We start from the raw sequence: 11,290 nt of genomic DNA, 5'->3' as shown, positions 1-11,290 counted from the left end.
ATCCACGCATTGAGTTATAAAATCACAGTCTGTCCGACTTTAAACATTGCTGCTTTTAAATATATTGTCTAATTTTTTTAGACACCAATTCTACATATTTCAAACATATTTATAGAAACTGTTTTGATAATTAAGACAAATTATGTAAAATTATTTTCAGGAACCCAGATTTGAAAATTCAGACAAAAATGTGTCCGAATTTTTAGACGATTTTTTGCAGCTATAAAGCTTGCAGCTCTATTTCTATGATTATTACTTCTACAGTGTTAGTAATAATAATCTTTTCTTAACATTCGCTTACTATTTATATGATAATAATAATTATTATATTAAGAAAAGCTAAAAATTTTTAAGCTATATATTTGCATAGTTAAAACAACTGTATAAATACATAATTGTAAGATATATAGTTGTAAAAATGATTATAAATTGTAGTAATTGTAATAATTAAATTATAGTAATTGCAACCACTTCTATCTCCCGCAGTCAGTAATACAACGCAGAATGTATCGCCTGCATTACACGTTACACGCAAATCTGTTATACTAGCAAATTATATACGCATAGCACGAAATACAGATGATTAATCATCGATCGCTGAAAGGGCTGTATGCTAATACGCAGCATATTGCTTAATCGTTTGTACTCGGAGCCATGAAAGGCTATAGAGGGTCATGGAGGATTAAATAATAAAAGTAATGTGACTTTTATATGATCTACTTCTCAAATATAAAAATTTGTATCATTATTATGAAAAAAATAAGATTTGAGAAAATTAATTCTGTATCCCTATTTCGGAAAGTAAAAAAAATTCGCAAAGTTGTATGCGTGTAATGAACGAAACATATTCCTGTACGTTTTATATTAATTATATATATATATGCCTATTTTTGTAAATAATGTATTATTTAGTTTAATAACTTTAATATTTTTAGTAAAAACAGATTAAACATTAGAAAGCGAACATGGTTAGTGATTTATTTTCTTCACATAAATTACCATATATAATTACTTAATACCAGTTTTTATATTTATGAAATACGACTTACAATTAGAGGTATTCATATATACGTTTGTTACATCAATGTATCGCTTCACAAAACTAAGCGCCTAAGAGACGTTTAACGAAGTATCCTGGAAAAGCGTAAATCCCGCATGCTACTAAAAGCACAAGTAGTGTACACGTAAGACAGCATAGTATTCGCCATTTATAATAGCGACAAACGACGAAACAACACGCTCTCCATGGATTGCGGAACCAAGAGAATGAAGTATCGGGTCGTCTATAAATCACAATATAATGCTATAATAACAATAATTCTCGATAATAACCAATAATTGGAAATATTGAATATAGAAGAGAGTTAAGCGGGTTAATTTCATCAAAATAGAACATTATTGAGGAAATAATATTCAAATGCATTTAATTTTAATCTTTGTATTAACTTAATGTTTAATTATAATTCAAGTAAGCGTAAGGATATAAATCAAAATAAAATTAGAGTGAGGTGAGATGAACCTCGGAGGTGGAAGATTTTGAGGTGGATCCCTTCCTTTGCCTGCCGGTTGATTATCTGCATCTATTGCTTTCAACACGGATATTTCCATTTCAATTTTACCCTGCAGTGAAAAAGAATATAATTATTACACGATGAAATATTTTCTAATAATTTTAGGTCTATTTTTTATTGATGCATTTTCTGAACTGGTACACATAGTGCAATAAGTAAAAGTGAAACAAATATACATTTGTTTCACTTTAATTTATTACATCGGTTTAAATTGCAGCAATAAAAAACAGACCTATTATTTTCATCTTTCTTCACAGAATAGTCCTCATCTAATTACGCACATATGAAATACGTATATAATTATACATTTGTTTTATAATTTAACCAAAACCTTTGCAGTTTTGTAACATTTTACCGCTTGAATATATCTGCCGCTGTCAATACCACGTACAAAAGGCCACCAAGCTCTAGTCCGAATAACTTTGAATAAATTTATTGTAGGTAATTGCGGTTCGAGTAATTTCAGCGTACAGTTTTTGGAGTTTGAACTTCCACGCGGCATTCTGGACAGGTCCAGTGTCAACTCTCCTGCAACATGTTGATTTATCGGAAGACTATTGTAACATTTATACAATATGATACTTCAATTAATTATAAGCTTGGTATAATTCATTTTTCCAGATATGTAAATAATTTTTGTTTCGCGAAATACAGTTTTCTCTTTACGCGCAAATTTTTTTATTTATACTGCAAATATAAATAAAAAATTGTTCTACAATTTATACAAACTGAATTTATATACGTATCCGAGTTGATTTAAAAATAATTGAGTATAAAGTGAATTATGTGATTGTTTTGCATCGAGTATTTTATCGGGTATTGTATCGCATGCCAGGTTCATTTAGTTTAATCTCGGCTACAGTCATCAATCGATATTTTAAACGGTTTTGTATTGAAATAAATTGATGGCTATTTTACCTAGAAAATCATCCGAAGAAAAATGATCACTGTCCCAGACTTGTAGATGAAGCTTGCAAGGCAACTTCTCCTCGATTTCATTTTTAGCGAACACAGACATTCTTCTGCGAACTATCATGACATTCTCGCCTTTCGAATACGTGACGTGAAATACGAATCTCCAGTTGAAGTTACCCTCACCGGTCAGGGAGTTATAATGGATGTCGGTTTTTTGGTAATCCTCGTATTGAATCCATCTACGCAGTTATTTCGAATATATAGCGAACTTGGCAATAGCGAATCGATCGATCGTCTCTACCATAAAGTCAGTTATTTTATTGCAATAGAATGAAAATTGATTAATATTACAAATAATTGACTAAAAATTAAATTATTGTTGGAGACGAAAAATAATAGTAAAATAATTTTCAAAAATGAAGATAAATTTCCATCTGACTTACAAAATGACTTTTTCGAAAATTAATTTTGTCATTATTTGTGCCTTATTAGGCTATAGAACTTTTGTCTGAAATGTTTTTCCGTATCTTCTTTATTTTTCGATATATTTGAACCATTACGTTTGAAAATTTTAACCCTATATATTTGATACAATAATAAAAATTAAAGACAAATTTATTCGCAAACTATATGGAATTAAAGTGAAAGGATCAAAATACATAGATGATTTAAATTGCATTTACGATGTCCTAAATTACATTTATGAATTGAAAATGAAAAATTTAAAGCGAGATATATTCGAATTTGGCAAAAATTGTTTCCAATATTACCCGTAAATATCACAAGATAATTTGCAATTTTCACTTTAATTTTCTATTTTTGCTCCAATAAATCACGTGAAATGTCTGCACTAAATATGGCCGAAAATTTCGTCTTGGTACACTTATGAATTGTTAATCAGGAGAGCTAATAATGTGATATCTGATAATTTGATCGAACTCTCGGATGTCATTCCAATGCTTCTTTTATCGTCATTATATGTAATCGTTAGATAAGTTTAATAAAATATTTTTACCCATCGATCTTATGGTCGATACGTTTGGTGACATACCCTTTGACATAAATGTCGGAGCATTTTTCTCCGGTGAGGAATTGGCTCTCAGTCAATGGCACGTCTTCGGTATTCCAAACAATAACGCGAATTTCATATTCCTCCGGTATTGGGGGAGCGATGTTGACCGCCGGTTTCGGTGGCAATTGTTCTATTCGAAACATGTCGATCCACATTTCGAGTTTGCCCTAAAATGCCATTTTTATACAGAAAACTTATAATATATATTATATAATCTTATATATATATATATAATATTATATAATCGTGCATTGCGAGAAAAATGTACTAAATTTTAATAAATAATTGTTTGAATCATATTAACAACATTTGTTTACGGAAAATAAATATTTACTAAATAACGAATAATAATAGTCAAATTAAATTAATGGTTCTTGTAAATAAATATATATTTACATTTAGTAAATATTCGACTGATTTTATTCAATCAAATATTTATGAAAATTTAACATTTTTCTCTCAATATACGATTAATATGCAAGGTTTAATATCTAAGGTATTTAATATCTTTAAAATTTTTAATATTAAGGTAGAAATATTTTCGCATTGTTACAGTATCTAATAAATTGATAAACTTATATATTTTTGAAATTGAATCTAACAATATTGGATCAAACGTAACTGTATCTATGATCGTCATTTACAATTAGTCATTGCATTACAAATTTTGATTGTTTACAGCTATTTAAAGAAAATTATTTGGATGTGCAATTGTAAAAATTAAATTTTAAAATAAAAATACGGACGTCAAATAAGGATCATTATTATTATAAAGAAAATACATATCCGAGTAAAAAAATTTTCAAGATCAGATTAAAAAATTGGATTTTACGGGGCTTTTTATTCAAAGCTTTTAGTTTTTTCGATAATTTTATCTGTAAAAGAAATACTGATCTAACGTAAAAATATCGTAGTCGTTTTCAAATTATAAACGGTTAAAATCAACCAATGCTATCGCATTTAAAATTTATATCAATTTATATGTAGTATATTGATTTTTAGGATATATTTTATTTTTATAACTTATTTTGTTTTTTAATTTTTGATAGTTATGCATTAAATACTCTCATAATCAACTAACTGTTTAACCTCTTTCCTTAAAAAAAGAATCAATCACGTTACATTTTAGGCAAAAATTTAATTTAATTTCTTATTTATTACGTTTACGAGAAGGATTATTAATAAAATCGTATGTTTCTCATGAGGAACGTAAAAACTTGGTACGTAATAATAACATGAAATTTGGTGTATAATAATTAATAACATTAATAATAATTTAATGTACGCGCGAATATTTTTTATCATAAATTTCATTTTTACATTAAAGTTAAAGTACAGCGATAATCTAGATCATCGAGGATAGAAAGCATTGAATTCGGCGTGATTTTATTTTATAAAGCATCGAATATTTCGAGTGTTGGTTTGACTGGCACGTAGCCTTGGTGTTTGTCATTGCGACGTACGACGTATTTACAAGATCGTCGTGCTATCATTCGCAGGCTCGAATGGGTAGGCAGTAGCGCGTGTTGTCGCGTTATCACTTCGCTAAACGCGGTTAATCCCTCCGAATAATTAGCGATTGTTAACTTTCACGGTTAAATTTTTAAACCCATCTATTATCAAAGCACACATTCCGCGCGATTGACTTGTGTTATCAAAAGTAAGTAAAATGTGTGTATTTATAAGGCAATAGGATATACTATTTACGCTAAATAATCGTGGAAGCTCATATATAGGTGGAGGCCATTTAATTGTTTATTTATTCTCATATAGAAAAAACTATTCTTATTTTTTTTATTTTATTCTTTTGTCTCTTTCATTTTATTCGTATTATGTAGAAAAGTATTGTAGAGAAATTGGAGCAACAGGACACGGGAGTTTTATAGACCGTTCTTGTTTCAAGATTAAGTAATGTCTTGTGATGCTAATACACGACTCTGTGATTGATTTATGGCATTTTAAGGGACTGTACTTAAGACAGTCATAAATATGAGAACTGACTATAAATGCCGACCATAAATTATTGTCTCGTGTTATTCACACGAGGTAATTATTTCTTCAGCGCGCGGATTCGAGTACATCGCGCGCTGCTCTTTAAAGCCCGCGTTACACTATGTATGAATGAGGATTGGATTTGTATTGCGAACTGTAAATCATTGATCGGCCAATCTAATTTGTAATTCGCAATCCGAATCCAATTCGCGTTCTCAATGCGTGAGACCTTAAAGTCTGTGTCGTACTACACATTGTAAACCAAAAATGGCGAATAAGAGATTAAATTTTAATCAATTGGATAATTTTAATCCATTTTATTCTGATTAGTGAAATTCCAATTTTCAATTCGCTATCCTAATCAAATTCCAAATGCATAGTCTATACAGAGAGAGAAAGATTTCTTTAAATTTAATATAAATGTAGTCATTGAAATAGTCCAAACAAATCGATTCTGTAAATTGAGAAACATAATTGATTGCATTCAATCTAAAGTTTTGAAATTAAACAAAATAGTTTTCATTCAAAATTAAATTGTTTCGATAAAATAAACATAAACAGGAGTTTCGAATTCAAATAAATTTTCCTCTCTCTGTAGCTAACACAGGTTTTCATTGATTTACATACAATTTTACTATTATTTTCGTATTAAGAACGCAGAATGATACACGTGTCGGTAAATTCAAATTACAGAAAGCACGTGTTTGGCGTGTTAGGTATATATCGTTTACCATATCTATTGTTATAGTCCCCGAGATATTTATTTGTTCAATGCTGCACGTGTGCAATACTGAGTCTCAATTTCATATTTCTCAACGTTCCATTACGCTTTAATTATCAATTAATTTGACTTTATCGTATCGTGTTGCATGTATGTGAAGTCGCTAATTTTTTGTTTATATTAACCAAATGTCACGTGTACAGAATTTTAGATTGATTACGGATTGAACAGCGTTGCGATATTTAATTAATAAGCAAAATTGTAATTATTAATTTCGTATTTTAATATTCGCTATTTGCGCATAGAGTAACTTTGGTTAGCGTATAAATACTGTTGATTTGAGAGATAAAATCCCTCGAAATTTGTCACATTCTGATAATTAATGCACCGCGTAATTAGCATATTTTCACGGATAGCAGTTATATAAATGCCATAAACGTGTAATAAATGAAAAGCAAGAGAAAAGGGAGAGATTGAAAATCCAGTCGCTGGACAACGAAGCAGCCACAAGGTAATTATAATGTTGTATTTGGCTGATACAAATAATATAATATTCTCTTTGCTTTACAATCTCACGATTAACTGTCACACATCAGTCCGAACCGTTAGCTTCGGAAAGTCGAATCGTGTCGACTTTCCTTTTATCAGTTGTAATTTTAATTGACAGCTTATCGTTAAGAGAGAATCACTCTTCATCTATCACTCTTCTTCTATCACTCTTCTTCTACCAATCCATCCCGAGTGATATCTCCCACAAAGTCCCATAACTTTGATCTAAAACATTCTTTTTCAAAAACTCTTTGATTTCCATATATTCGAATAAAATGGAACACGTTATATTTAATGTAAATCAAGAAAATTGCGTTCTCTACGTTTACCACTCAATGCTCACTTTCTAACACATAAATATGCGATTGATTTTATTTTAAAGACACATCAAAATGGTATGAAACGAAAAACATTTTATTTTAGCGCAATAAATAATAAATCTAATTTTCGTAACGTTTCCTAGATCTAGTAGATAAATAATTGTTATTTTATGTTTTTAGGAGATAAAGAATTTCCAACAGTTTCGAATAATGAATTTAAGTTTCACCATTGAATAAAAAATGCTTTATTATTAGCATCTTCCTTTCCTTTCTTAATTTTTCAATTCCTGAACAAAGCAAACTTTAGAAGATTTGTATCGAAGACTTTCCTCTAAATTAATACGCAATATATCAACTTTATAATTGCACTTATAACTTGAAAACTATTGAAATTGTGATATTTTTATCATTATATCAAGATTTTCGATTTCAATTATATATTCTTTAGAATGTATTTTTTTATCATTATATTATTGTAGTGCATTCTGTATGTCAACAGTAACAATGGAAAACGTCGGACTTATTCATATATAGACGAAATTATTTTACGATGATTTTTAATCTGACCGGAGAAATGTAACTCGTTTGATAAATGCGATTAATTAAAACAGAAAAATTATTCTTCTCCAGGGGAGAATGTCTGTATCACGGATACGGTCGGATTTCTAACGAACGGAGTTACTTTTCATGGTCAGACATTGTATTTCATGCAACCTGCTCAAGACCGGGTCTCTTAACGTTGAAAAGTGGCCGTCTCTCGACGTGCTCCGGTACCAGCGCGCATCCGCAAATAGGAAAATCTTGCCAGTGATGAAGCACACTGAGAGCCATGCATTCTTCTCTGTCTGTCGGCGCACATTGATTATTTAGTGTAAGTTTCTTAATGTTAGTTTCTTATTTCTCTCTTTTTGTGTGTAATACAAATTTGCAAAAAAGAATTTTGTTCATTTTTGGATCTCTCGAGATTAATAATTAATATTGATAGAGAAATAATAAACTAATGAATCTAATATTAGCTGAAAAAAGACTGTCAGAGGGGAATCAGCAAATTACGTAAGAATACAATAAAATACATCGAAATTCAAATATGTTCAATGTAAATATATATTTATCGCTTATCAGTCTTTCTCTCCGGGATAAACTCCAAAGATATGATCATGACATATTGATCTGAGTTTCTCTATTATAACTCACTTCCAGAGATTTAGTTGGGTCAGTAACAATTGTTAGGTATGTTAGATGGTATCAAAGTAGTCTACCGAGCCCGAGAAATGATTAGTTAAATCATCGATGATGAATGATAAACATCAATGAATGATAAATACTGTCTGATATTTTTCATACAGCACAAAAAAAAGTTTGCGGCAACATTAGCTGTAACTAATAAATGTGCAGTTTAGGTTACTTTACCAAGTAAAATGTGATTTTGAAAAATTCATTTCAGGAGACGCGGTATTGTCTCCGGCCATGTTAAAAAATCAGGGATACTACAAGTCTCTTATCCCGCACCACCAAAGTCCATTTTTTTGGGGTACAGAACTACTAAAATATAAAAAACTTTGAATTATTAGTTTTTAGATACATTGTAGGAAAAAGTGTTCCAAAAATTTCCTAAAATTTAGTAGAGGACAGCACTGCTTTAGAAGATATAACAAATTAAAGTTTCACAGTAAGACTTGTGTAAGTATACTTTCCACGTAAAACAAGGTTCCATGAGTTTACAACTTTCCACACAAAGCGAGGTCATTCCATATTCCTTCTGCTTACGAGGCGAAGCGAGGTCTATAATTATACTGTTTCGCACGAGTTTTCAAACGTACAAACTTCACTGTTCGTGATATGTCCTAAACTAATGTCGTCCCCCACTTATTATGAAACTTTGCCGTATTCCATTTAATATTTGTGAGGAATTGTCAGAACACTGTCCTCTACAACGTATTTAAAGATCAATAACATCGGTGAGATGTAACCTAAACTGCACATTTATGTTATTCATTCGTAATTGTGATTCAACTGAAAAACTCAAAGTTTGTCTTGAGAAATTGAACTATACTTTTTACTATTCTATGAGAGAATGGTATGTCTACATATTTTATACTTTTTAATATTATATAATAATCACTTGAGCATTAAATCGGGTAGAATTCTATATTTCTTAGACATCTTTTAAAGATAATTTGAAAACAAATTATGTGTTGAAATAGTTTCAATTATTCACGAAACACAATTATTCACAAAAGCTTGATTTCAAATTCAGAAAGCAATTGTTAAAACATTGCAACTAGAAATATATTGTTATATTGTATTATTGTATAAATAATGGACAATAATTTCTTATATTACATATTAATTATTAATATGGCAAACATATGTGATTAATATATAAAATTAATTATCGTACATTGTGTCAGTAATTTAAAACTCAACATTATTTGAAAAAAATTAAAATTATTTACAATTTGATAGGAAAAATATTTTAAAATATAAATTTATTTACTTTTCAGGCCGTTTTACTTTATAATTAAATTATATTTTAATTAATTATTCTTTATCAAATTTGTAATATATTACAATAAGCTCTAATGAATAACAATATGTTTTTTCATTTTAATTATATTTTTAAAGTTTAAAAAACAATAAAATTATTTTTATAAGCAATTTTTAATAAATTATTGAAGAATAAAAAAACGTTTCTTGCCACAATTTAATCTGATTTTCAAAATCACATTTTACTTTTATCAAGCAAAACTACAGAAGAAAATATTAATAATAAATTGATCAAAGAAGTTTTCGATTAGTTGGTAGCAAATTCTAATCTTCAAATAAAATTTTTTAGATAAAATGTTAGATTCAAACGATGATAGTTTGTTCACCGGGATTAATTGTAATAAAATTCAAGAAGCATAATCTTTGTTGTCTATATATATATATTTACTTCCTTCCGCTATACATCGATACAGGGTGACTAAAAAGACCATTGAGACTTTCCATAAAAAATTTTCAATTTAACTTCGAGAGATTCTCTATACTTTAAGAACAAACTGATATTATTGTTGATGCATTTGTTAAAATCTTACAATTTTTGTATAAAACATTTTCTCAATTGTCTCGTTTTTGAGATATTTAAGTACCTACTTTTTAATCACCCTGTATAACATTAAATATTAATAACAAATCGGCTGGCATGTGGCCTTGATGTTTGTTTTTACGGTGTACAACGTGCTGTTTACAAGTTTACACAAACCTCGCCGTGTTATATTATGCGCATGGCAAGTGTCAAGCGAACAGACACCTCACTTCATAAAATGCTATCACTTCTTCCAAACCATTAGCTATTCATTAGCGATTCTCGATCAACTGAGTCTTATGATTAACGATGTGCAAGCATGTCGAATCACTTATTTTTAAGTATTCGATGTATTCATGTCTTGTAAAGAGGCGATAGATATACAGTGAGAGCAAAAAGTATTCGTACAAGGAAATTTGTTATAAAAAAAGTCTTATTTGTAGAAAAAAATATTAATTAGCAATTTTATACACAATGAATATACTCTGTTATAACATAAACAAACGAGCTTCGCATGCATGCCTGATTTTAGAAGCTTTCTCGTTTGTATGAATACTTTTTGATCATTCAAACAATACAATTTTTAATTTTCGCTCATTTTTTAGATATATTTTGTATAATTAATACACATCTTTTTGGTATACATAATTTTAAGAAACATACAGTCTATTTTATTCTTTATGAATAAATTATTAATTATCCAACAATAAATAATCGTCGATTAAACGTCGAATCGATGTTGAAATTGGTGTTGAAATCATCGTATTTATATCGATTCGACATCAATTCGATGACTCATTTCTTGCTAGATAATATTTACTTTTTAAAAATAAAGTTTTTTTAAAAAATATTTTCTCCATACGAATACTTTTTGCACTCACTGTAAGTATTATAATAAATTCCCGTGTCCCTCGATATTCGCAGATAATAACTGTTTTGTAAAGATACATGAATGCAGATACATTTCACTCGTAATTTAAATTTGTCGATGTCATTTAAATACAATTTTTTATTTCTCGAGTTGAACAATTTAAACAAAACAAAACCGTGCATAATTATGCCGCGTATGGATCATTTATTAAT

The 11,290-nt window shown here is 29.1% G+C and overlaps 1 protein-coding gene across 1 annotated transcript in view; it reads right to left on the bottom strand.

Moving 5' to 3' along the window:
• Positions 1-1,102: 1,102 nt before the first annotated feature.
• The window catches only part of LOC108768699 (otoferlin), a 29,679-nt gene continuing 19,491 nt past the window's right edge, over positions 1,103-11,290 (bottom strand). The window contains 6 exon segments of the mRNA XM_018519228.1: positions 1,103-1,283; positions 1,520-1,620; positions 1,927-2,099; positions 2,490-2,725; positions 3,538-3,725; positions 7,855-7,985. Coding sequence (XP_018374730.1) covers positions 1,103-1,283; positions 1,520-1,620; positions 1,927-2,099; positions 2,490-2,725; positions 3,538-3,725; positions 7,855-7,985 — 1,010 coding nt within the window.

Source organism: Trachymyrmex cornetzi, unplaced genomic scaffold (genome assembly GCF_001594075.2).
Source record: "Trachymyrmex cornetzi isolate Tcor2-1 unplaced genomic scaffold, Tcor1.1 scaffold823, whole genome shotgun sequence".
NCBI lineage: Eukaryota > Metazoa > Arthropoda > Insecta > Hymenoptera > Formicidae > Trachymyrmex > Trachymyrmex cornetzi.
Note: the sequence above shows the minus strand (reverse complement) of the source record. Positions and strands in the feature narration are given on the sequence as shown.